Source organism: Octopus sinensis, linkage group LG25, assembly GCF_006345805.1.
Source record: "Octopus sinensis linkage group LG25, ASM634580v1, whole genome shotgun sequence".
Classification (NCBI taxonomy): Eukaryota; Metazoa; Mollusca; class Cephalopoda; order Octopoda; family Octopodidae; genus Octopus; species Octopus sinensis.
The window spans coordinates 9,787,005-9,814,852 of NC_043021.1; the positions used below are offsets into that span (position 1 = coordinate 9,787,005).

The window sequence follows — 27,848 nt, forward strand, 5'->3', positions numbered from 1 at the left end:
CCATATGGAATGTTGGCGTTACTGTACAGCATAGGGGCCCTCTACATCTACGTAGATATGCTAAAAATAGCAGCCAAATGTCATTCAACTTATGTTTAACCGTCTTTAAAAGCCAGGCAAATTGGATGACGTGGCCATACCTATGCACTGACAATGTGTTTCGAACTGTCGTTGCTGGAACGCTTTTGACCAGAGCTTTTCTCCATTAGGGTTGACTTCGGACTAAAGAACAACTGTAGACCCCATTTCATAATTTATTTACCTTTCATTATTAAATGATTACATTCTTTTACTGGTTCCTTATTAAATGATAATATTAAAAATAAACTTAATCAGTATTTAATAATAAAACTGAAAAAAAAAAAAAAATTACGGAGATTGAAACCAATCATTTAGGGACGGTGGGTTGGCAGATTCGTTAGTATCCAACAAAATACCTTGAAGTATTTCGTTACGGCCCCTCTAACGTTCTGAGTTCAAATCCAGTCGTGGACATCATTGCGTTATTCATTGTTTTCTGCTTCAGGGATTGATAACTTAAGATTTTAGCCAAATACTGGTGCTGATTTGATATTTCTACCGGCAGTATTTGTTCAAACTTTCATAGTTTAAAATCCCGAAAAGGCCAATGTCGTTTTCATTCTGCACATATTACATTATTTAGCATATAATCCCTTAATTTACGTATCAAAATTCATGTCATTGATACATTTCACTTTTTTCCTCGTGTTATTATTTTATAATTACAATGGTATCGTCCACATAAATAAATAATTAGAAATTAACATAATGGCGGGAAATAGCACACACCATCACAAAATTGTCGGTAAATTTACTACGCAGTTATTTCATATCACAATTTGAAATATACTTACGAGTTCTTTCAATTCACTTTTTTATTATTAAACACTTTCGTCTTTCTTTAAATCATAATTAGACCTCAGTTTTTGAGTTTTCGTCTCGGAAGTGACTCCGAAGTTAACTTATTGTAGTTGATTTCTTCCCTTCTTGGAATGGTCCACCTGAAGAGGTCAAGGAGTGTTTTATATCGTGGCCCAACCAATCCTTACCCCCAAAACTTTGTGAACACAAGGAAATTATTTCTATAAGCAATCTAGATGTGAATAGAATTATAAAAAGAAAACAACGCTTAAATTATTGTCGCTGTGTACCTAATAAACAGGTTTTTTTTTCTTTTAATAATTTAAACTTTAGTATTAAATTTATCTTCAACGCTAATAATAGGGACAAACAAAATTGAGGTGTAATTATGCTTCAAAGAATAACAAAGGCCTTCATTCATAACAGAGAAATAAGTCGTTACGCACATGCAAAGAATATTCGAAATGTATATTTCTTTACTACCTACAAGGGGCTAAACATAGCGGGGACAAACAAGGACAGACAAAGGGATTGAGTCGATTACATCGACCCCCAGAGCGAATCTGGTACTTTATTTATCGAACCCCGAGAGGATGAAAGGCAAAGTCGACCTCGGCGGAATTTGAACTCAGAACATAGCGGCAGACGAAATACCTATTTCTTTACTACCCACAAGGGGCTAAACATAGAAGGGACAAACAAGGACAGACAAACGGATTAAGTTGATTATATCGACCCCGAGAGGATGAAAGGCAAAGTCGACCTCGGCGGAATTTGAACTCAGAACGTAAAAGATATGAAACAGCTGCCGGCAACTTCCTGTTGTGCGGGTTGCCCATTTCCCGCCATTATTTCTTTTACCGTAGTGCTGTGTAATTACGAAATAATTACTTCTGCTGTAGGCATAATAAGGCCTGACATTTTGAGGAAGGGTGCCAGTCGATTACATCGTTCCCAGTGCTCAGCTGGTACTTATTTTATCGACCCCGAAAGGATGAAAGGCAAAGTTGGCCGTGGTGGCATTTGAATTCAGAGGGTAAAGCCGGGAAAAAATGCCGCTGAAAGGAAAGGATCCTGTGACTGATGTGGGCGAATGACACTGATTAATATAAAGGAGTGTTGTACAGAATGAATGAGTTTTTTTAAAATTAAATCTTTAATATTAAACATTTGTTTTAATTTAATTACAATGTTAATAACAATGAATAATTAAATAACTAAGTCAACTTATATTTTAAAGAACAACGAAAGTATATGTTCTATAACGAAAGTGAAATACATGACTTAACACGTAATTCGAAGTGCCTTCGGACGGACATATTAAACAGCTGTGTGACCTACATTTGCCGGCAACTTACTACCTGTTGGACGGCATGCTCTATTTCCCGCCATTATGTTAATTTCTACTTCTTTTTGGTTCGCATGTATTTATGTAAGGTGCGGTGTAGCCGAATGGCTAAGAAGTTCGTTTCGTTACACACATAGTTCCGGGTCCGATCCCACGGCGGGACAACAATGGCAGAAACTACTCTTTTATTTATTTATTTCAGTCACTGGACCGTGACCATACCGGAGCACTGCCTTGAAGGCTTCAGTCGAACAAATTGACCCCAGTACTTTATTCTATCAGCCGCTTTTTTGCCTAACCGCTTAGTTAAGGGACATAAACAAACCAAGACCGGTTATCAAGGAGTGATGGTAGACAAATGCAAGCATAAAGAACACGCATATCTGGCTGTGTGGTAAGTAGTTTGTTTACCAACCACATGGTTCCGGGTTCAGTCCCACTGCGTGGCACCTTGGGCAAGTGTCTTCTACTATAGCCTCGGGCCGACCAAAGCCTTGTGAATGGATTTGGTAGACGGAAACTGAAAGAAGCCCGTCGTATATATGTATATATATGTATGTTTGTGTGTCTGTGTTTGTCCCCCTAGCATTGCTTGACAACCGATGCTGGTGTGTTTATGTCCCCCGTCACTTAGTGGTTCGGCAAAAGAAACCGATAGAATAAGTACTGGGCTTACAAAGAATAAGTCCCGGTGTCGATTTGCTCGATTAAAGGCGGTGCTCCAGCATGGCCGCAGTCAAAATGACTGAAACAAGTAAAAAAAAAGAAAGAAAACAAAAGAATGTACATACATACATACGTACATACACACATGCATACAACAAAAATGATCAAGAACTTCTGATCTAAACATTTTAGAGGTATAATGGCTGTGAGGCTAATATGCTGGACCACTGAACTGTATGTTCATGATAAAACCTCAATGCCCTGTAGTCTACTGAGCAAGGTACATAACTCCGATTGCTCCTTGGCTTGATCATCAGAAATCTTCTCATCTAGTTATTACAACCATCACTTTAACACTGCAATACTTAATCTGGAGGAAATTTTGATACTGTGGGAAATACTTTGGGGATTCCAGTAGGGAAATAGCTTTTTGAGGTTGAAGAATTCTTTATCATTATATGTGAGCTGGTTCAAATTCCACTGAGGTTGACTTAGCCTTACATCCTTTTTGGGGTCAATAAAATGAGTACTGGTTGAGAACTAGGGACAATACAATTAACTTATTCCTCTCCCAAGATCTCAAGCCTTGTGCCTATTGCAGAAAGGGTTATCATATGCATGGTTTTTGCTCAGATTTATATTCCATAATCTTGATGCAGCACGGAATTTTGTCAGTGAACAGGTCATTGTCTCAAAGCGACGAAAATATTTTGTCAAATTAAATTTAAACGTTGAAGTGAATCTAACGGTTTTGTGTGTTTCTTAAATGGCTTATAAACACCTTCCATGCTGCAATTGTTTTTGTTCCAGCACACGATCTCAGATCAGGTCACTTGCTATGCAAGTACATCTATGATTTTAAGGTTGTTAATGTTAAATTAATATCAAATTCTGCTGAGGCCCACTTTGCAGGTAAGGCCTCTTTTGTGTAAAAATATCATACACTTTATATATATATATATTCATAAATAAGGGTGAAAAATTAGATATTAATTTAACAACTTCGGTGGCTATACCAGAATAAGGAGCTATTTTTAGCACTAGAGTTAACCACTTAACGGTAACTCTCTTATATTTATGTATATATATATATATATATATGTATGACAAGCTCCTTTCAGTTTCTGTCTACTAAATCCACACACAAGACTTTGGTTGACCTGAGGATATAGTAGATGACTCTTGCCCAAGGTACCACACAGTGGGACTCAACCTGGAACCATGTGGTTGGTAAGCAATTTACTTACCACACAGCCACACCTGCACCTATATATCTAAAGTTAATTCAAATAAACAAACAATTAAAAAAAAAAGGTAAAAAATGAACATGAGGACATGCACAGGAAATATATTAATTTGATGCTGGGTGAAGGGAGAGAGTTATTGGAAATGTTTCGCGCATAGCTCTTTGTCGGAAACAGGAAAGTCCAATGAGAAGGAAGGAAAAATCACCAACAGTCCACATGCAGTTACATTTCTGAAGTGACCGGAAGTGGAAGGAGAAAGAGAAAGTGGCTTCTGGGACAGGAGAGCGTGAAGATGATCGGTATGTGTGTGGTAGCATATGTATGGTAGCATGTGAGTATGTGGTAGTGTGGTAGGCGGCGAGCTAGCAGAAACATTAGCATGCCAGGCGAAATGCTTAGCGGTATTTCGTCTGCGTTACGTTGTGAGTTCAAATTCCGCCGAGGTCGACTTTGCTTTTCATCCTTTCGGGGTCGATAAATTAAGTACCAGTTACGCACTGGGGTCGATGTAATCGACTTAATACCTATGTCTGTCCTTGTTTGTCCCCTCTATGTTTAGCCTTTTGTGGGTAATAAAGAAATAGGTAGTGTGGTAGTGTGTATGCATGTGGTAGTAACTGTATGTGTGGTAGCACGTGTGTGCATGTATATGCCACTCTGAGAGGACAATCAAAATCAGCAAGTATAATGAAAGGTATGTGAATGGGTGGGTGTGGTTGTGTGTATAGATGGAGTGAGCAGTAGTCTGGATGGTGTGTGAATGGATGGGTGTGGCTGTATGCGTGTGCACGCATGTGGGTATGAAACTTGAAATTTGAAAAAAATATGTGCTATGAGTCAATATGTATATGTGCACACCTACCAAATTTTCCCCATTTTTTCTTCCTCAACCCTTTCTTTTGGTGAGCAAATGCTTGAAACATCAAAGACTTTTCCATTCTTCCCAAGTGTCGAACTAACACGCCTGTTTGTTGCTCCCTGACTTGTCCTCGTCTTTTGTTTTCTGTAAACTTTACATATTTATATATGTCTATATAAATATATATTCTTTTACTTGTTCCAGTCATATGACTGTGGCCATGCTGGAGCATCACCTTAAAGGGTTTTTTAATTGGAGAACAGGTGAAGCATGCCTGAAAAATGAACATGACAACCTCCGTCTTCTTTTCAAGCACTGAATAATAACAACTCTCCTCCCCAAGCCTCACCTCATATTCTTTTCCCAGTTTTCAGAGGTGGCACTGTCAATGTAGGCACACTGAAAAGTAGGTCTAGTGAGATTGTAGAGATGCTTAAAAGGAGATGGGTTGATGTATGCTGCACACAAGAGTTAAGATGGAGAGGAGCTTCAGCAAGGGTCCTCACAGGCAAGGTACATAGGTATAAAGTCTTCTGGCAAGATAACATGGATGGCCCTATACAGAGATGCTGTTAGTAGTGTTAGGATTGGAAATGAGTATAGTGAAGAATTCCAGGTAGAAGTAGGGCACCACCAAGAAACAGCCCTCAGCCCCCTCTTATGCACCATAGCCCTGCAGACAATAACAGAGGAATTCAAGACAGGTTGCTTCTGGGTGTTCCTCTATGCTGATGACCTGGCCCCCATAGCAGAATCACTACCAGAACTAGAGAAGAATCTTCAAATGTCGAAGCAAGGTTTAGAATTGAAGGGTCTTAGAGTCAATGTTGCAAAGAACAAAGTTCTGGTAAGTAGGAAGGCAAACACATCACACACCACTTCAGGTAAGTGGCCCTACTCAATCTGTAGAAAGGGTATAGGTAGAAACTCCATAAGATGTGCCCAGTGTAATCTATGGACACATAAGAGGTGCAGCAACATCAAAGGAAGATTAACCAGCAAGATAGCTTTCACATGCAGCAGATGCACAGGGGCAATAAACTCCACAGATGCTCAGAAAACAGATTCCATCTCATGCCAGGGGGAGAAACTAGAAGTAGTTGATAGTTTCTGCTAACCTAGGTGACCAAGTCTGTAGTGGGGGTGGGTGGATGCCCAGAAACTGTTACCACTAGAATAAAAATAGCCTGGGCAAAGTTCAGAAAGCTTCAACCCCTACTGGTGACAAAGGGCCTCTTGCTCAGAGTGACCAGCTTCCGTGCCGGTGGCACGCAAAAAGCACCATCTGATCGTGGTCGATGCCAACTCCTCTGGCCCCTGTGCTGATGGCACGTAAAAAGTACCCACTACACTCACAGAGCGGTTGGCATTAGGAAGGGCATCCAGCTGTAGAAACACTGCCAGATCAGATTGGGGCCTGGTATAGCCTCCTGGCTTCCCAGACCCCAGTTGAACCGTCCAACCCATGCTAGCATGGAAAACGGACGTTAAACGATGATGATGATGACTCCAAGAATTATTCTTTGTAAGCCTAATACTTACTTTATTGATATCTTTTGCCCAACTGCTAAGTTATGGGGACATAAATATGCCAACATCGGTTGTCAAGTGATGGCAGGAGACAAACATAAAGACACACACATAAATATCATTGATAGTAGTTGAATAATATGCTTAAGGCTGCAATTTACTCTCACACAGCATCTTTCAGAGTTTGTCACAAATTCAGTTCTTAACCAAATTGAAAACTTTTAACATGTTTGAAGAAGACTGGCCCCTAGCTATATTTTGGCATAAAGAATTGAGATTTGATTGAGTAGAAAAAAGTTTACATAAAAATTTGTAGCAATGTTATAGGAGAGTAAGTGACACCACCTATCAAGTTTAGATCTAAATAACTTTTTTATTTTAGAAGCAAAATATATTTATCTTAGCTTCACTGATAGAAGAAAGCATGAAAATTTTCATAGTTTTGGTCCCATGCAACGAAAATTTGTAAAGAAAAAGTTGTGAGGTAAAATATCATGAAAAAATATAAGGCAAAAAATTGGATTCAAGCATAATTAACTTTTTAATTTTAAAAACAAACTATATTTTAATTAAGCTTAAGTAACAGAGCTAAATTTGAAGAATTTCATGGTTTGAATCTGATGCAGTGAAGTTTTAAAAGAAAAATATTAAGAGTGTTTGTTTCTCAAATTTGAGAGTGATGATATAGTTCTATACGTTTTTATGAATATAGTTCTGTAAAGGGACTTTTAATATATGCCACCAGTGTTATTGAGGTAAGGCAAAAATTATCAATGACACTGCTAATTGACACATTATTAATTAGTATAATAGCATAGTGGCGAACCTTCGGTATAGGTACACACGTGACTTTACATTTCTGAAGATAACAGAATAACAGAAACCCTTTTCTCCCCCCACCTAACCCCCCCCCCCCATATATAAAAAAACACTTTCTTGAAATGTATCCGGCAAAGTAGAATAGGATATATGGAAGGCAAATCCATTATGTAAAAAATTTCATTCAAAGAATATAATTTTTCTGTTAGTTATGAAGAAAAAAAATCTGGTGGGAACGTATACTTCTAGAAGTACGCCGAGAGTTGTCCATCTTGCCTGAAAGCAATTTCCGGTATATGGCATCCCGTTGTAAACATGGCTGTATCTCGTGTCCGAATCTGCACCAACTTTATACACACACAGGTTCTTAAACCGTTTTTTAACCGCAATGTCCGGACATTTTCTTCTTGCAACTCCGTGGCATCTTTCAAAAGTGCGCAGTCACTCCACAGCCATTACCCCGACAGTAATCTGGATCCATATTCTCCGCCGTCATCCAAGGTATTTCAAAAGACAAGTTATACTTAACCAGTGTTTTTTCGTTTTATTGTTTTGTTACGGGATTGATTCGTTTTGCTCTCTAATAAACACGGGTACACGGGGTGGGAGATACATTCACGGATACACGATGCATGTGTAAACAAGCAAGAAGAAAGATATTTACTATTTTTTGGAAGGTGAAACTTCAAAAATCGTTTCTCTGTCTCTTGTTACAGATGTTTTTCACCTTGATCAAAAGTGTTCCGGCTGTGACTATCATGTCTTTTTTTACCTTCTTCCTATCAGAGAGAATATTATCCACTCTATTTATGTCTTTATTTCAGGCCGTCGGCTCTACTGTGTTAAATTTTTAGGCATTCTTTCGATATAACTCGACAAGGTCGAGACATTTCGCTTTGGGTATTTCCATGGGTTGTGGAATATAGATATAACGAAATTACGCCAGCAATATCTCAATTTAAACTTAAAGAAAAAAAACCTTGCATATTTGTCCTTATCTGCTTCATGTGTGTATGTAAAATCCGTAAATTTCCAAGCAGAAAACAGAATCGAATTGTCATTTGCTTCCACGGAAATACCTGAAGTGAAGTGTTTTGATTTTGTCGAGTTATATCGAAAGAATGCCAATTTTTAAAACGAATCAGTATCAGGCAAATTTCTTCATATTATTTAATCTCGTTGTTATGCGTTTTAAGTTCGAATTCCGCTTGACTAACCCAGCAAGTCCACATAATTACGCGGGCAGAGAATGATAACATGCGAAATTCTTGTTTGAGCATCTCATATAACCCCTTATAACCTTTTTATTATTTGGAATTTTCAGGTAATTTTTGTGAATTTGTGTTCTACACACGCTCATTCATACGATTTTTTAATGTTTGCATAATCGTATGAATTCGCGTGTGTATAACACAAATTCGTAAATAACAGCTAAATCTCTCAGATCACACCTTACTAGTTTTAAATTGTGTGGACACACTTGATGCTCTACAAGTAGTGAAAAATAAGCATTTGCAAGGAGATGGTCGTGGCTAGAACTCCTTTACTCGTATGTTTGCACGGTCTGGGCTGACCAGCGGCAAGTCAACAACTAATGCATGACATGGGTTATCAAAAGCAGCTGCATAGGAATTATCTCCCTTGTATAAATGCTCATCATTGAAAGTCACCTCTACTTCACTAGCATGGTTGTGTAGTTAAGATGTTCTCTGTTCAACTGTGTAGTTTCGAGTTCAATTCCATTAGTAGAAAGAAACTGTGTAGAGTCTCTTTCTGTTCTTGGCTAGTGGAATTAATCCATTGCCCTGTTTAAGACCACATTTAGTCCTTGGCCTTTTAGTGGACTTTGTTGCAAGCCATTAGTGTTTTGAGGGAAAAATTGGGCGCATAAGAGGAATTCGGGTTAGCATAAAATAAAAGAGAAAAAAAACAAAAACAGCGTAGGAGTGGCTGTGTGGTAAGTAGCTTGCTTACCAACCACATGGTTCCGGGTTCATTCCCACTGCGTGGCACCTTGGGCAAGTGTCTTCTACTATAGCCTCAGGCCGACCAAATCCTTGTGAGTGCATTTGGCAAACAGAAACTGAAAGAAGCCCGTCGTATATATGTGTGTGTGTGTGTTTGTCCCCCAGCATCGCTTGACAACCGATGCTGGTGTGTTTACATCCCTGTAACTTAGCGTTTCAGCAAAAGAGAGCGATAGAATAAGTACTAGGCTTACAAAGAATAAGTCTTGGGGTCGATTTGCTCGACTAAAGGTGGTGCTCCAGCATGGCCACAGTCAAATGACTGAAACAAGTAAAAGAGTAAGAGTAGTGTGAAAAGGGTTGAAGAATGAAAGGACCAAGTCCTCATTTTGATCAGCAATTAGTTTGATCACGGCTATCTTGGAGTTAAACAAACCACAGCACTGTTACATTTATTGCATCTCAGACTTTTTTGTTTTTCACTGTTTCATTCCTCATTCTTTTAAGTTTCTGTTATTTTTAAGAAAAAAAAAATCTTGTCCCCATTTGTTCCATTTAACCAATTTTCTATTTTTCCATTGTCCAGCACTCCTCCATAGATTCCGATGATAACTTCACAGGATATATTCCCATTGGTGAGTATTTTTTGTTTTGTTTTGTTTCCTCATGGGTTATTTATTCATTCTTGGTAGCTAAATGAAGTGTCAATCACCACCATCATCATTTAACGTCCATTTTCCATACTGGCATGGGTTGGACAGTTTAACTGGAGCTTGTAAGGCCAGAGGCTGCACCAGGCATGGTTTCTACAGCTGGATGCCCTTCCTAACACCAACCTCTCCATAGAGTGTACTGGGTGTTTTGTATGTGGCACCAGCACCAGTGTGTTTTATGTGTCACCTGCACCAGTATCAATTCTGCTGTGGCAGTTGTGTCTTCTTGAGTACAGGAATGCGCCAGACATCTTGGTCCTTAGTCATCTCCTTTGTAAGGATCAGTGTCTTGAGACCAGCCTTCAACACTTTGTCCCACATCTTCCTGGGTCCCCCTCTTCCACAAACTTTATCCACTTCAAGTGATCGGCACTTTTGTATACAACTCTACATTCATAAGTATCACACAACCAAACCAGCACAGTCTTCTCTCTCTGAAAGAAGCCCGTCGTATATATGTATATATATATATGTGTGTGTGTATGTTTGTGCGTCTGTGTTTGTCCCCAACATCACTTGACAACTGATGCTGGCGTGTTTACGTCCCTGTAACTTAGCGGTTTGACAAAAGAGACCAATAGAATAAGTACTAGGCTTACAAAGAATAGGTCCTTGGGTCGATTTGCTCGACTAAAGGTGGTGCTCCAGCATGGCCACAATCAGATGACTGAAACAAGTAAAGGAGTTATGTGACGTTTTCATTGGCAAAATGAAATAACTGAAGTTACAAGATTTGAATTGTGACCATGTGGCCACTGGTTGAGTACTTTTGCCCTTTAGCATTCAGATTATTCTAGGCGTAGCTGTGTGGTAAGAAGCTTACTTTCCAACCACATGGTTCCGGGTTCAGTCCCACTGTGCAGCACCATAGGCAAGTGTCTCCTGTTTTAGCCTCATATCTAGCTGTCTTAAAAAATGAAGAACCTGATAGATAATGAAGTCGTTGTTTGATAGGCTACAGTTGAAAACAACAAGGTAATCATAGCTGGAACAACTTTGATCATAGGCCTGGTTGATAAGATTTGACCTGGGGCTAAACAACTACACATTATCACATCATACTAGAAAACTTTATCAAATCCACTCACAAGGCTTTAGTTGGCCTGGGGCTATAGTAGAAGACACTTGCCTAAGGTGCCATGCAATGGGACTGAACCCCAAAAACATGTGGTTGGAAAGCAAACTTCTTTTCACACAGCCATGCCTGTTTGTTTGTTCCTTCTTGATCCATGCCTGGCTCATAAGGGCTGGTTTACCGGTTTCCTTGGTGTATAGGTTCCCCACCTGGACAGGACGCCGGTCCGTCGCAAGTGAGCTGCAAGATGCAGGAGGAAAGAGTGAGAGAAAGTTGTGGCGAAAGAGTCAGCAGAAGTTTGCTATTACCTTCTGCCAGAGCCGCGTGGAGATTAAGTTTTTCGCTCATAAACACACACATCGCCTAGTCTGAGATTCGAACCTGCGATCCCTTGATTGCGAGTCCGCTGCTCTAACCATTAAGCCATGTGCCTCCACTAGCCATGCCTGCACCTGTGTTATATTTCTAAGAGGTTACTGATACTTTCTCTAATATTTTGTCTTCTTAATACAGATATCTCCATTCTCTAATTTTCTAATATTTGATGTTTCCATTCTTCAGATAAACTTCAAATCAGTCATATGAAATCAAGTGGTCCAGGTGGACAAAATGTTAATAAAGGTAAGAGAGCATATTTATACTTGAGAGCTGTGTGGAGTGTTTAGGGAAGGGTAGCATCTCTGATTGAAGCACATGTTTTGTTCATCCTCAGTCTGACACTTGACCCATGGTGGCTCCAAGAGGTTTTAAGATGCTCAGTGGCACAGACGTGACTCTGTGGTAAGAAGTTTGCTTCCTAACCACGTGCTGCCGGGTTCAGTTTCATTGTGTGACACTTTGGCCAAGTGTCTGCCATTCCAGCCCTAAGCCAACCAAGATGTGAGTGGATTTGGTAGACAACCAACCCCATCACTGAAATATCAATGCTACCAGATTATGCATGATTATTTCAAGCTAATTGTGAATAAAGATTACATTTGAGAGAGTGATCATCATCATCATCATCATCATCGTTTAACGTCCGTTCTCCATGCTAGCATGGGTTGGATGGTTCAACCGGGGATCTGGGAAGCCAGAAGGCTGCACCAGGCTCCAGTCTTATCTGGCAATGTTTCTACAGCTGGATGCCCTTCCTAACGCCAACCACTTTGTGAGTGTAGTGGGTGCATTTTACGTGCCACCTGCACAGGTGCCAGGCGAGGCTGGCAACGGCCACAGTCGGATTGGTGTATTTTATGTGCCACCGGCACGGAAGCCAGTTGAGGCAGCGCTGGCATTGGCCACGAGTCGGATAGTGCTTTTTACGTACCACCAGACCAGGGATCCTGGCTGGTTCAATTCAATTTCGATTTCACTTTTGCTTGCCCCAACATCTGTCTGGTAAATGGTAAAAACCAACCTATGAAAATGCTTTGGACAAGCAAAGGATTAAGTGGTTCATAATAGGAAGGGCACTAAGCCATAGAAGCCATGTTGGAGTATAGGGATATAGTATATGTAAAACTGTATTACTTAATATACAGTGCTACTTTGGCATGTGATCCACAAGGGAGATTACTTTGTTGCTTTTTAGTTTACTTTTCAATTTATGAAAACCTGTAAGATGTTGGCTAAAGATTTGTACAATGTGATCAGTGATGAGACAAAGGCAGTTACATTTTTACAAGAAACCAGCACTAAATTTACATCATGTCTTAAAAAAAAGAAAGGTGCTACTTTGGCATGTGATCGACAATTTAAAGGGAGATTACTTCAGGTTACTTTTTAGTTTCCTTTGCATTAGCGCTACTTTCCACGTGATCTACGTGAGCAAATTTACTTTGGTGGGTGTTCTATGCACTTATTTTGATTATTATATGGTTTTCTTATAACTAAAATAGTAAGAGTTTTGAAAAAATACATCTACAATGCTAAGTATGTCCAAAATGATTTTAAAGGTAACCTAAAATAATCTCCCTTGTAGATCACACACCAAAGTAGCACCTAATATACTTAGGATAACCTGGTCCTAGATACACTGTTTCTAAGTAAAAGATGGAGCACATTGGTTGCGACATCACCGGTGCCAAGCTGTATTGGCCTTTGCCTTTCTCTTGGATAACATCAGTGGTGTGAGGAGGGGAGGCTGGCATGCATGCACAACTGCTAGTCTTCCATAAACAATCTTGCCCAGACTTGTGTCTCCAAGGGGAAATTTCCAAGTGCAATCCCATGATCATTCATGACCGAAGGGGATCTATATAGATACACTATGTCTGAATAAAAGACAGGACTTATTTGATAATGTAGTCCTAGGTACACTATATCTGAATAAAGGTAAGATGATGGGTGCTAGAACACTTTTGATTATAGGCAATCTGGGAGCTAAATAACAACAATTAGTTAACTTTTCATTATTACTTCTGACACAGGTATTTAGCTGGCAGAATCATTAGCACGCTGGGCAAAATGCTTAGCAGCATTTCGTATGTCTTTATGTTCTGAGTTCAAATTCCACCAAGGTTGTTTCGTGGTCAATAAAATAAATGCCAATTGAGCTCTGGGGTTCATTAATCAACTTGGCCCTTCCCTCGAATTTACTGGCCTTGTGCAAAATTTGAAACCTGTGTTGCATCTGAATCTCTGATGTCGTTTCCTTTTGCTTACAGTTAACACAAAAGTTGAAGTACGTTTTCATATTCAGTCCGCAACATGGATACCCTCCTGGATCAAGACAAAAGTGATAGAAGAGGTAAGTTACAGAATCAATTGTTGTCTTATTTGGATCTCATTCCCTATCAGTTCAGTGTTATAGTACTTTTATCATCATCATCACCATCATTTAATGTCCATTTTCCATGCTGCCATGGGTTGGACAGTTTGACCACAGCTGGAAAACTAGAGAACTGTGCCAGGTTCCAGTTTGATTTGGCACGGTTTCAACAGCTGGATGCCCTTCCTAATGCCAACTGCTTTACAGTGTGTTCTGGGTTAACATTTCTGCCGTGGAGTACGGGTCTCCTTGAGTACCTTATCTGATTCGAAAACAAACTCTTTTATCTTCACAGAATCACACGAAAATAAACAAAGAAGGATTCCTTATTGTGACATCAGATCGTACACGAAAGCAGCTTCTGAACCAAGCTGACTGCATGCAAAAGCTACGGAATATGATCTTCAAAGCCAGCTTCCAACCTGCTGAGCCTTCTGAAGAAGATCTTCAAATAAAAGCTGAAAGGTATGTTTTGGGAGTTCATGTAAAATTTTTTACTCCTAATGATTTATTTCTTTTAATTCTTTCACATATTTCAAGGCACATACATGGCTGTGTGGCTAAGCAGTTTGCTTCCCAACCACATGGTTTTTGGGTTCAGTTCCATTGTATGGCACCTTTGGCAAGTGTCTTCTATAGCCTTGGGTCAACCAAGCCTTGTTAGTGTATTTAGTAGATGGAAACTAAATGAAGCCTGTCGTATATATATATATATATATATTAGTGTGTGTTTGTGCATGTTTATATTTGTGACACCAGTTGTCAGGTGGTGACGGTGGGGGACAAACAGACACACACACACACATATATTTACGATGGGTTTCTTCCAGTTTCTTATTTCTTCACTGCCCACAAGGGGCTATACACAGAGGGGACAAACAAGAACAGACAAAGGGAATAAGTCGATTACATCAACCTCAGTGCGTAAGCAAGCTGGCAGAAACATTAGCACGCCAGGCGAAATGCTTAGCAGTACTTCGTCTGCCGCTACGTTCTGAGTTCAAATTCCGCCGAGGTCAACATTGTCTTTCATCCTTTCGGGGTCGATTAAATAAGTACCAATTACACATTGGGGTCGATATAATCGACTTAATCCACTTGTCTGTCCTTGTTTGTCCCCTCTTTGTGTAGCCCCTTGTGGGCAGTAAAGAAATAGGCATTTACTTAATCGACCCCGAAAGGATGAAAGGCTAAGTCGACCTCGGTGGAATTTGAACTCAGAACGTAGCGGCAGACTAAATACCACTAAGCATTTCACCCGGCGTGCTAACATTTCTGTCAGCTCACCGCCTTCAAATTTTCCCCAAATTTCTGTCCTTGTACTGCCTCTATCAGAAATCATTATAAATATTATTATTTTACTATAATGCTGAAATAATTTAATTCTCTTTTTTTGTTTAGGGAAGCAAAGGCCCAAAGATTAAGAATCAAAACCAAGCGTGAACATTCATTAAAGAAACAGTCACGACAATCTTCTGGTTATGTCTCCATGTGAGGAGAAAACTGCCCTGTTTGAAAGAACAGATTTGACTAGTTCGCCTGTGTTTGATATCACAATACAAAGAGACTTTTCCTGGATTCTGTGTGGAACCAAATAGAGGATAACCCCTATGGACCTTATGTTTTTTTGTTTTTTAGGAGTTATGTTTTGGTGTTCATAAATCAGAGATCAAAGGACTTTATACTGGAGAATAACTATTGAAATTTTATTATTTATGGAATAAAATTTTTTTTAAATGTATCATTTTATGGTAATTCTTCGTCTTTTATTTTCTACTTATTTCAGTCTTTGGACTATGCCCATTCTTGAGCATCACCTTGAAGGGTTTGGTCAAACAAATTGACCCCAACACTTATTTTTAAAGCCTAGTTCTAATCTGTCAGTCTCTTTTGTTGAACAACTAAATTATGAGGGACAAAAACAAACTAACACCAGTTGTCAAATGATGGTGGTGGTGGTGGCGGTGGTGGGGTGGACAAACAATGTATATATATATGTATGTTAAATTCAACTTACATTGAAAGTCAACAAAATTTACTTTAGAAGCGTTGAGATGTATGGAAAGATACAGATAAGGAAATAATTTTATTCGCAAACACAGGATAATGCTAATAATATAGCATGAACAGGGTAAACTACCCATATTTTGCAGAAAAATCTGTTAGTGGCCAGCCATGGAACTTGAACTCACATCCCTGTGATTACGAGGTCAAGTGCTTTACCAATTAGCTAAACTGCCCAGCGACAAATTCTTCTGTTATTTTAGGACATATAAATCTAGCTTTATAAGATGCTATCATACATTAAATTCAGCTTATGTTGAAAGTCAACAAAGTTTGTTTTAGAAGTGTTGAGATGTATTATCCTGTTCATGCTGTATTATTAGCATTATCCTGCATTCGAGAATAAAATTATTTCCTTATCTGTATCTTTTTACATACATATATATATATGATCGTAGAGTGACCCGCTGTTCTTGAGGAGACCTGTTGAGTCAAGTACGTCAACATCAAAATAAATATCAAATGGAAATTGCAGTCACCGTGCTGGTGACATGTATAAAGCACCGTCCGAATGCGGCAGATACTAGCGTCCGTGTCGGTGACTCGTAAAAGTACCAACCGATCATGGCCGTTTGCCAGCCTGCTCTGGCCCCTGTGCCGGTGACAGGTAAAAAACACCCACTACATTCACAGAGTGGTTGGCATTAGGAAGGGCATCCAACTGTAGAAACACTGCCAAATCAGACTAGAGCCTGGTGCAGCCTCCATGGCTTACCAGACCCCGGTTGAACCGTCCAACCCATGCTAGCATGGAAAACAGACGTTAAATGATGTTGATGATATATAATATATATAATCACCTGGACTGGCTCCTGTGCAGGTGGCATGTAAAAAACACCACTTGAGCGTGGCCATTGCCAATAGCACCTGACTGGCCCTCGTGCCGGTGACACGTAAAAGCACCCACTACACTCTCGGAGAGGTTGGCGTTAGGAAGGGCATCAAGCTGTAGAAACTCTGCCAGATCAAGACTGGAGCCTGGTGCAGCCATCTGGTTCGCCAGTCCTCAGTCAAATCGTCCAACCCATGCCAGCATGGAAAGTGGACGTTAAACGATGATGATATATATATATATATATATATACTTGTAAACAAGAATTATACCAGTACATAGTGTTGCATTAAATAATAAGTTAAAAACCTATAAGTGCACAGACAAATGGGAAACAGACATGAAGATTTGGTGACCATCTGTGTCTGTTTTAGTTGTTTGTGCATTTATTATGATTTTATCATCATCATTGTCAATTAACGTCTGTTTTCCATGCTGGCATGGGTTGGACAGTTTGACCGAAAACTGGGGAGCTACACTAGGTTCTAATCTGGTTTGGTAAGGTTTCTACAGCTGGATGCCCTTCTTAACACCAATCATTTAAAGAGTGTAGTGGGTGCTTTTACATATATATCATTGTCTCATCATGAGTCCAATGCTGACATAGGTTGGACACGATGCAGTGGGTTCAAAGACTGCATCTTACTCCAGTGTCTGCTTTGGCAAGGTTTCTACAGCTGGATGCACTTTCTAATGCCAACCAGTTACCAGTGTGGTGCACCAGGTGCTTTTTTCATAACACCAGCACTAGTGAAGTTGCCATGCAACCTGCAAGACTAAGACCCCCTTTTGACTGAGTGAGATTACAGAAAACAGGGAGGTGGCTTTATGCTGTGAGATGATGGATTAAAGAAGGAAAAAAACTTAGATGTAATGTGGTTTGGGATTGTATCACAGTTGATCTCTTCCTTAGGTGACAACTACAGAAGTTCTTAGACAAGAATAAGTCTCTGTAACTAACATTTGTTAACCAAGAGAAGGCCTTTGGTTTCATTAGGTACCATGCTCTGTAATCTGGGGGTTTCTAAGCAACGTATATGCAGGAATGAAATTTGCTTTGGGAGTGCAAACCTAATTTTTCAAGAGGATGTTGAAATCATTTTCATTGCCCCCAAGAAATTTTAGTGAGTGTGTTTGCATCTGCTGCATTCTTTATTCCTGACACTATGCTAAGAAAACTTGATATAAATGAATGGCTTATGTGAGCCATGCAATCCATAAACATTCCTTACAGAATTTAGCATGCTGGGAGACATCAATCAGAGCACAGTCCTTAGCCCATCCCTGTGTATTATAAGTTCTGTGAGGTATCCATCTACTACATCATCCATTTTCTCCACCTTGGAAGAGTGATGGGAGTTCTGGTTTTCCTTCCCGAGCCATGCCTGGCTCATAAGGGCCAGTTTTCCTGGTTTCCTTGGCGTATAAGTTCCCCACCTGGATGGGACACCAGTCCATCACAGGTGAGCTGCAAGATGCAGGAGGAAAGAGTGAGAGAAATTTGTGGTGAAAGAGTTAGCAGAAGTTCGCCATTACCTTCTGCCGGAGCCACGTGGAGCTTAGGTGTTTCGCTCATAAACACACACATCAGCCGGTCTGAGATTCAAACCCGTGATCCATCAACCGTGAGTCCGCTGCTCTAACCACTAGGCCATGTGCTTCTACTTGATGGGAGTTCTCAGGTGCCTCCTCCCATAGGATTCTATTAAAATCTACCATCATTGGAGTGTAGCCAACTGAACTAATGGATATTATTCATTGATCTTCTGATGGTTGGCTCAGCTTGAAGACTATTTGCAATTCTTTCATTTGACCTTCTAATCACATGTCTGTAGTGCTAGAGATGTAACTCAATGCAGACAAGTAGTAGCTCAACTTGGAGAAACAACTTCATCTCCAAGTTATGCACCCTGTCAAGTAAACGTTACTCCAGAGATTGTTCGAAGGAATCCCATTTTGATTGTTTGTAGTTGTGGTCATACTCTTTTGCTCATTAACCAACATTTATGACCAAAATGAGAATGGGCATGAAAACCAAACTGAAGATAGCAAGTTTAGCTTTTTTTTTTACCAACCTTTCCTCTTCTGAGAATTGACTGATGAAGCTGGCCCCTTACTGTGTCAGCACCTGCAATTCTAGTATCCAGTTCAGCCTCCTTTGGGACATGAATGAGGAATATAAGACTTGATGTTTGTGGGAAATTTTATATGTTAATGATTTAATTCATATTGTCAATTCTGTCAAAGAATTAGAGAAGTATTTCTAAACATGAAAGCAAAGCCTAGAATCAACAGCCAAAAAAGAAACTTAATGAAGGCAAGAGTCTGCATCATGGCTTCAACCTGCTAGAAATGCCAGTCAAGTCTTCCACAACTCAAATATTACTATCTTAATTAAAGAAAGACAGATTGAATGTCTAAAGAGATTGGAGAGTTGTAAGTGGCTCAGCTTTGGTCATAGGTTTGTTCCATTAAAATTGACTAGGAACTAAACATCAAATCTCTCTCTCTCTCTCTCTCTCTCTATATATATATATATAATTGCAGCGTGGAAGGTGTTTATAAGCCATTTAAGAAACACACAAAAACCGTTAGATTCACTTCAACATTTAAATTTAGTTTATCAAAACATTTTCGTCGCTTTGAGACTGCGACCTGTTGTGTGTTTCTTAAATGGCTTATAAACACCTTCCACGCTGCAATTGTTTTCGTTCCAGCACACGATCTCAGATCAGGTCACTTGCTATGCAAGTACATCTCCGTAATATATATATATATATAATCGAAAACACCTACTCAATGTATGTGCTTTGCTTGTTTAACAGTTGGTTGTGATTTGACACAGTGGAGGTGTTTATAAATACCACTGGGCTCTTTTGCCAAACCATTGAGTTATGGGAATGTTGCTATTGATTATCATTCTATCTTCTCTGTTCGGTTAAGCTTCTTCTTCCCTCGTTCACCTAGGACGTGACTTCTGAGCATTTCACATTCGCTCTCTTTTCCAATCTTCTCTTGTTCCCCCACTCCTTCAATTCGAATTGCTTGTTTACTAACCCAATGACTAAATCTACACACACACACGTTCTCTCTCGGATGAGGAACAAATGTCCGAAAGGTTAGATTATTCCCTCTTCGCTGCAGTCATTCATGAATTGCGTCAAACTGGATTATCTCCCTTGGACTCAGTCATTATCTCCCCTTAGTTCCTCTAACCAGTTTACAAACATGGCTGCATTTCGTCGTCCACTGACGACCTTGGCGTTGTCTCAGGCAATACACAAACCTTTCATCACTCCTCAGGCTCCATGTTCTATGTTAGCAAGGACATGTAACCCGGGCACTGTTGAGAAAGTAACTCATACTGGACAGGTAGGTCATATATTTCATTTTGACATCAATGTCCTCTCCGTAGTTTAAATGTTTCTTTTAAGGTCGTCTTGTAGCGATTCTGAGTCTGCGATCAGGGTCTTGTTTAGACCTAGTGCGACCCTCTGGTCAATTGGTTTTGAAGGCCCTTACGACTTTGCGTATGCAATTTCCACCTTTTTAGATATCGAAAGTCAATCATCGCATTGTACATGTCAAAACTAATTTACAAATTTGGCTGCCACAACCAAAATAACAGAGACTGCATCACACTATTGAAGTGTAACAAGGCATGATATATTACACTTTCATTACACTTTGGTATGAATAGAGTTGGATAACGAAACTAAATTTAGTTTGAGCTAAAACTAAAGAAGATAAAACTCGTCTGAAAAGTAGCAATAAATAAAACCATTGCCCAAAATATTGCCCATAAAAAAAGTAACAGAATATAAATAATCCAAGTTATTAAGAACAGCTTTTTGTTTTTAGACATGAATAGTTTAAGGACAAAACTAGGCATTCCTTCGATATAACTCGACAAAATCAAAACATTTCACTTCGGATATTTCTGTGGGTTGTGGGGTATAGATATAACGAAATTATGCCAGCAGTGTCTCATTTTAAACTTGAAGAAAAGAAAAAAAAAAGCCTTGCATATTTGTTCTTACCTGATTCATTTGTGTATGTAAAATCCGCCAATTTCCAAGCAGAAAACAGAATCGAACTGTTATTTGCTTCCACGGAAATACCCGAATTGAAGTGTTTTGATTTTGTCGAATTATATCGAAAGAATGCCCAAAACTAAAACTAGGTATCAAAGTTTTATTGAAATATTAATGATAATCAAGAAATCTCAATAATTTAAAAAGAACTCTGTTTAATTAAAACTACTTAAACAAATAAATAAAATTAAAACTTATGGATTTAACTTAAACTAAATATATTAAAAATTTTTAAACTCTATGCTTCAAGTTAAAGGGCCCTTCCCCTAAGCTTAGGAACTGTAGTGGTGGACTAGCTCATGGCCCATATTGGCCCATACATAAATTCTGTCCTGTCTGCAACCGTGTTTAGCTACCTGGTTGTAATGTAAATATTTACTTTCGTCTTGATAATGTCTCCAAGAAAGACATCAGTTTTACCCAATAACATTTCATCTTACATAAATATATTTATGCGTGTCTTTGTTCTAATGTCATTTAACTTCACTTTGTCTTTCATTCTTCCGACACGTCACTGAAACTAATTTCCAGTTGCAAACTCCCAAATTTCTTCGAAGAATGTCACTGCATGAACTTTCCTCTCTGTCTGTCTGTCTCTCTCATATAAAAACACAATTTTACCTTCTCCACCTTATGTAGTTATTTCTTAGATATCCGAAAGACAAAAAAACAAATACCTTTACCCCGAACGAGACAGGAATCCATTGCAGTGATAATCCCACCACCTATCACTGGAGCTCATTTTCAGCTGAATGGAATGAAGTCCCTTGCTTAAGGATGCGGTGTGCCACCCTATCTGATAATTGAGCTCACAACCTAATAATCCGTCTGATTTGGATTGCTCTTCTTAATGCCAACCACCTTACAGTGGTGTGTTGGGTGCTTTTCATGTCCCACTGGCACAAAATGAATAAATAAGCATTGTATTTGACTGTGTAATCTGAATGTTAATGTTAATTCACACATGTACACATACATAAATTATTTTTCTCTTTTCTCTGTGTAGAAATATTCCGCTGATGACTATCGCCGAGTACGATTCATTGGCAAAGAGAAGCTGGTGAGTATGTTTATCTGATTATTTTATTTGGTGTCCTACACAACAGAATGTCTGCTGTTGGGCAGTCCAGAGCAAAGCTCAGCAGTTGTGATTTGTCCTTTTAACCCCCACCACAACCCCCTACCCAGGCCCTTGATTAACCAATCAATCCATCCTTCTTCCCCCAGAACAGTACCCTCTGGAATTCTCACTCTGGCTTGCCTTTTTTTTTTTTCATCCTGCAGTTGTTTACGAAGAACATCAACCACATTGTGTTGTGTCTGGGGAGAGTCATTCTCTTTTAGTGCCTTATTTACACACTCACTGGTAAAATTTCCACTTATTTCTTATTTTTATTTTAAAATTTTACCGGTGAGTGTGTTAAATAACAAGGCACTAAAAGAGAATGACTCTCCCCAGACACAACAGAATATGCTTCAACACACGAACTCATATAAAGAATCTTGCAAACCAAATGCAAAATCGAAATATCAACCACACTGGTTTCACCAATTCCAGAGAGCCAAAGAAGGCTTGGGCTCAACTTTCTTTCATATAGACCTGTGGTACCCAACCAGGGTCCATAGTAAAGTGGAGATAGACAGTAATATTTTAAGGGTCCATGTGAAATTTTGATTTAAATGTGTCTATGCCAAGAAACAGCTAGGTGGCAATTCTTTGATATTTGATACACAATGTCATTCACCTTTATGACACAGACAAAGAAGCTAGGCTGAAACAGAGGGTGAGTGACATTGTCTCCTCATAATGACACTCAGTACACCAATATTGAAGGAATGCCCTGCTAGGTTTCTTTCTCTAATATTTTACATAGTTCAACCTACACAAGTTAATGTGTTAATAACAAAATATGAATTTTGAAAAAAGTTTTGAGACCTATTGAGTCAAGTACATCAACTTCAAAATAAAAATTAATTAGAAATTGTAGTTGTGATACCTGTGCTGGTGGCATGTAAAAATCACCAACCGAACGTGGCTTCAGCCAGCGCCTCCTTGACTGGCTTCCATGCTAGTGGCATGTAAAAGGCACCCACTACACTCATGGAGTGGTTGGCATTAGGAAGGGCATCCAGCTGTAGAAACACTGCCAGATCAGACTGGAGCCTGGTGCAGCCTTCTGGCTTCCCAGACCCCGGTCAAACTGTCCAACCCATGCTAGCATGGAAAACGAACGTTAAACGATGATGATTTCTATAAGACTACTTTTTAAGCATCGAATGGCTATAGGATTCCACCAGAGCAAAATAGCAACCAAAGGGGTCCCTAGGCAAAAAATGGTTGAGAACCACTGAAGACCAAGCATCTCATGCAGTTTGCTTCATTGAGAATCAGGATGTGTGATACAGGATTCATCATCAGGCAGGTTGCACTAAAAATTCGAAGTAATTTTTCATTGGGTATGTCATTTAGAAAGTCCCAGGGCTGCAGGTTACCCATGACTGAAGAAGACTGAACCTTCCGAAAAGAAAACAAGAAGGTCGATTGACATGCAGGGTGGAATATTGCTGTTTAGTACCAGGTCAGCTCTAACCAAGCAGACCTTTGATCTGTAGCATTGCTGCCTTGACCACTCTGCCATTTTAGATCCATCCAGCATTACATTATCTAATCTGTTTTTTTCACTTTTTCTTGAAGATGGTGAACTACGATTTGAGGAAAATTTTGGTTACTATTTCCATCAGGTTGAGATTTTTTATCTTACAACCAAAACGTAGGACATGATGCCTTTCTGTATGGTTTTTTTTTTTGTGAGTTCAGCTTTTGCCACTGTGCCTGCTTCTTGACCACAGGAGCAACTTGTCTAACCAGCATGAACAGATAGGCTTAAAATCAGCTTGGTTCGTGAGACTTCATCCAGTAGTGAATTCAAAACACTTGGATGGAATTGTTATTCTGTTACCATGGTAAAAAGTTGTTTTTTTTTAATTCCCTTATTAACAGATTTCAATGTCTCAAGAGAAAAAATATATAGAAATTTTGGTTAGGTTCCCACCCAATTATTGAAGACAAAGCCATTTGCCAAGTATCTCGATCCATCATCACCACCTTCAGTTCATGGATAGAATCCAATACTCTGTCTTTCAAGTTATTGATAAATGTCAGACGATGTCTCCCAAGCTTGCTGGTACCTTGTTGTAGGTCCCAGAGAAGTTTTTATGCTTTTTCCTCCTTCCTGGTGCTGTAGGCACTGATTCGATACAAGGAGACATCGTTCTCTGGCTCCCATAGACACACTCATTGATTATATGCTGCTGCCATTTCGCATCCAGGGTCATTCGTAGCATCTTTGTGTAGCAGCCATCTGAATGGCGCAGGAGTGGCTGTGTGGTAAGTAGCTTGTTTACCAACCACATGGTTCCGGGTTCAGTCCCACTGCGTGGCACCTTGGGCAAGTGTCTTCTACTATAGCCTCGGGCCGACCAAAGCCTTGTGAGTGGATTTGGTAGAAGCCCGTCGTATATATGTATATATATATATGTGTGTGTTTGTCCCCTAGCATTGCTTGACAACCGATGCTGGTGTGTTTATGTCCCCATTACTTAGCGGTTCGGCAAAAGAGACCGATAGAATAAGTACTGGGCTTACAAAAGAATAAGTCCCGAGGTCGAGTTGCTCGATTAAAGGCGGTGCTCCAGCATGGCCGCAGTCAAATAACTGAAACATGTAAAAGAGTAAAGAGTAAATAGTTTCTTTGCTCGTTTGGTAAGTGTCCATGTTTTGCTGCCTGACTCTTGTTCTTGTATGAAATATTAAACTTCTGAATTTTTTATGTAAAGTAAGTTGTCTGTTGTTTTCTGTGTTAGGTGAACCCTCATTTTGCCATTGACCTCGTTGCTGATGACCCAGTGGTTGTTGTGGATGCCAAATCTATCTGGAGCAGTGGTGGTGGTGCTCTTGGACACCCCAGAGTATTCATAAATTTGGTAAGTTTTATTTTAACGAATCTAAACCACCATCAGTATACTGTAGAATCCTGTATATAATACTTCTTTCATTAAAATCATAATTAAATTTTGAGGTGTGTACAATAAATGGTATTAAGCTGGAAAAAGGTGGCGAGCTGGTAGAAACGTTAGCACGGCGGGCGAAATGCTTAGCGGTATTTCGTCTGCCGCTACATTCTGAGTTCAAATTCCGCCGAGGTCGACTTTGCCTTTCATCCTTTCGGGGTCGATAAATTAAGTACCAGTTACGTACTGGAGTCGATCTAATCGACTTAATCCGTTTGTCTGTCCCCTCTGTGTTTAGCCCCTTGTGGGTAGTAAAGAAATAGGTATTAAGCTGGAAAGTTCCATCCACCACCTGCTTTTAATAAGCCTTTGACTGAGAAATCAAATTTCATGGTTATTCCAGTAATGATGTTAAATATCTACTATGGCTCAATGGTTAGAGAGTCAGACTCGCAATCATGAGGTAGTGAGTTCGATTCCCAGACCGGGTTGTGTGTTGTGTTTTTGAGCAAGACACTTTATTTAATGTTGCTCCAGTTCATTCAGCTGTAGAAAGGAATTGTGATGTCACTGGTGCCAAGCAGTATGTCTTTTCCTCTTCCTTGGGGCAGGGAGACTTGTATGCATGGGCAACTGCTGGTCTTCCATAAACAACCTTGCCCAGTCTTGCGCCTCGGAGGGTAACTGTCTAGGTGCAATCCCATGGTCTTTCATGACCGAAGGAGGTCCTCTGTCTCTTCATGTAGCCGTTGTGCAATAGAATTATACATAGTACTATAAGATAATTAATGAAGATCAGGAGAACAGAAATTTACACACCCATATTTTATTATAGTTATTTACATTGTCCTTCACTTGGACGTATGCTCGTTTCAGCTGCACACTATTCAGTGTGCATCTTGGTGCAGCTTCTTCAGATTCCATTGTTTACTGCCATTCAAAGATCATCTGAAGAAAACTATGAGACTGAAACCATTTTTGGAAATATATATATATATAATATATATATATATATAATATATATATATATATATATATATATATAAAATAAATTAATAAATAAATAAAACATATGCATATATACATACATATATGTATGTACCTACCTCTACATGTATATATACATGCATATATGGGTACAGGACACCAAAAAACGTCGAACACAAAACCAAGGAAATGGACATTTTTTTAAACAACGAAAAAATAGAGTACAGGACATACAAAACAAGGAAAATTCCCCTTCTTCAGTCGCCTTAATTTCATCTACTCCACGTTTCGAAGGTCAAGGCAAATATATATATATTCAGCTGAAATTGCAAAGATAATCTGGTACTTGACTGAGGAAAAAAAAGCTTCGAATGACCCGTCCTGCTAAGTTAGGGGGATATAAACAAACCAATACTGGTTGTCAAGTGGTGGAGGCAAAATACAGACACAAAGATACACAAACACACACGACAGGCTCCTTTCAGTTTCCTGAGGTTATAGTAGAAGACACTTGCCCAAGGTGCCACGCAATGGGACTGAACCTGAAAACATATGGGTGGGAAGCTAGCTTCTAACCACACAGAAACTTTTTGTTATGTACATATTGTAAATGTTTCCTCTTTGTTTTTTTTTTTTTTCAGAATAAACCTCAGATAGCAATTTGTGGCTATTCTGGCCGAAGGTTTATTCAAAAGAAGTTTTATAATGAAGCGGAACATGGACCATCTATAACCTACGAGGAGTATGTGGCTAATGCAGGCAAATAAAAAAAATTAATCAAGTATTTAAATTATATTCAGAAGCAAAAGTGAAAAAAAACCTAATTTAGTTGTAGTGAAGAAAATCAAAAAAACTGTAAATAAATTTAAATGAATCAAATATTTCACTTGTTTTTTTCTATCCTGTTGTTGATCGGGGACTCACTTGTTCTTCTTAACCCTTTTGTGACCCCCCTTTCATTAGCACAGTGTGTATATGTCTCATTAAATCTTGAGATTAATCAGGATTTTGGTAGGGATTTAACCCGGCTGAAACCGGCTCTGGCTCTGTTGTACAAATGTCTTGTTTTCTTAAGGTTTCAATTAAAATCTTCCACCAAACCTTAGTCACAATTTATGTTCCTAATACAAGCTGAATGGTAACTAAGTTATTTTACTAAATTCTTTGTTATATTTAAAGTAATTGAAAGAAATACAGAACATCTCAAAATAAATACAGTAATGAAAGGGTTAAAATGATATTTTTCATAACTTTAACCCTTTTAAGCATTCGGATTACTCTGTCTAATGTAATGCTTATTTATTCACATTGTTTTGAATTAACCATGCATCACCTTACGGCTTTGAGATTTCGATGATGTGATTGCTTATATTAAGAATAATGTTGTCATGAAGGTGTGAGAGTCTGGATCTGGTCAGTTTGAACACAAAACAAGTACAATATTTGGGCCAGGTTTAAATGCGAAAGTTATTTTTCACTTGTTCCATGCTTGAATGGGTTGACATAGAATTTGTTGAGGCAGATTTTCTATGTGCGGATGCTTTTCCTGTTGCCAACCCTCACCTTTTGCCATGACCAGACATGTTTTCATGTAAGATTGGAAACAATGGACACCACTTGCATTTCAGTGATACTCCTTTGCAACAAATATGTAATGTCAATACGAGACAGTAGCACATATTCACACACATGTATGTTGGTGTCATGTAAAAAAAACCTGTGCTGGTTCTACATACAAAGTACACAATACACTGTAAAGTGGTTGGTGTAAGGAAGGGCATTTAGTCCTGTAGCAACCCTTACCAAAATAGATAACTGGAACCTGGTTGTTGTTGTTGCTAAGCAAAAAGACGGGTAAGGGTGATTAGGTGATGGTCTAGGGCTTAGGGGTGGGAGACCCCAGACCTTGGAAAAAAAACCCACTTTGGTCATTGTTGTAGTTGAGGGCTCTTCGTTGACGTCCGACACCACTAGGAGGTGGCCCTTGAAGTCGCTGGAAATG

At 39.2% G+C, this 27,848-nt stretch overlaps 2 protein-coding genes across 2 annotated transcripts; both read left to right on the forward strand.

The window, feature by feature from the left end:
* The first annotated feature begins 7,622 nt into the window (after positions 1-7,622).
* LOC115224371 (peptidyl-tRNA hydrolase ICT1, mitochondrial) lies at positions 7,623-15,589 on the forward strand. Its single transcript, XM_029795253.2, has 6 exons — positions 7,623-7,852; positions 9,905-9,953; positions 11,668-11,727; positions 13,755-13,837; positions 14,154-14,323; positions 15,260-15,589. Exons 1-6 carry the CDS (start codon positions 7,667-7,669, stop codon positions 15,351-15,353), a joined length of 642 nt encoding a protein of 213 aa, XP_029651113.1. The 5' UTR covers positions 7,623-7,666; the 3' UTR covers positions 15,354-15,589.
* A 4,357-nt stretch (positions 15,590-19,946) lies between these two features.
* LOC115224438 (NADH dehydrogenase [ubiquinone] iron-sulfur protein 6, mitochondrial) lies at positions 19,947-26,690 on the forward strand. The gene is made up of 4 exons (XM_029795340.2): positions 19,947-20,126; positions 21,855-21,908; positions 24,713-24,832; positions 26,488-26,690. Exons 1-4 carry the CDS (start codon positions 19,983-19,985, stop codon positions 26,611-26,613), a joined length of 444 nt encoding a protein of 147 aa, XP_029651200.1. The 5' UTR covers positions 19,947-19,982; the 3' UTR covers positions 26,614-26,690.
* The last annotated feature ends 1,158 nt before the right edge of the window (positions 26,691-27,848 follow it).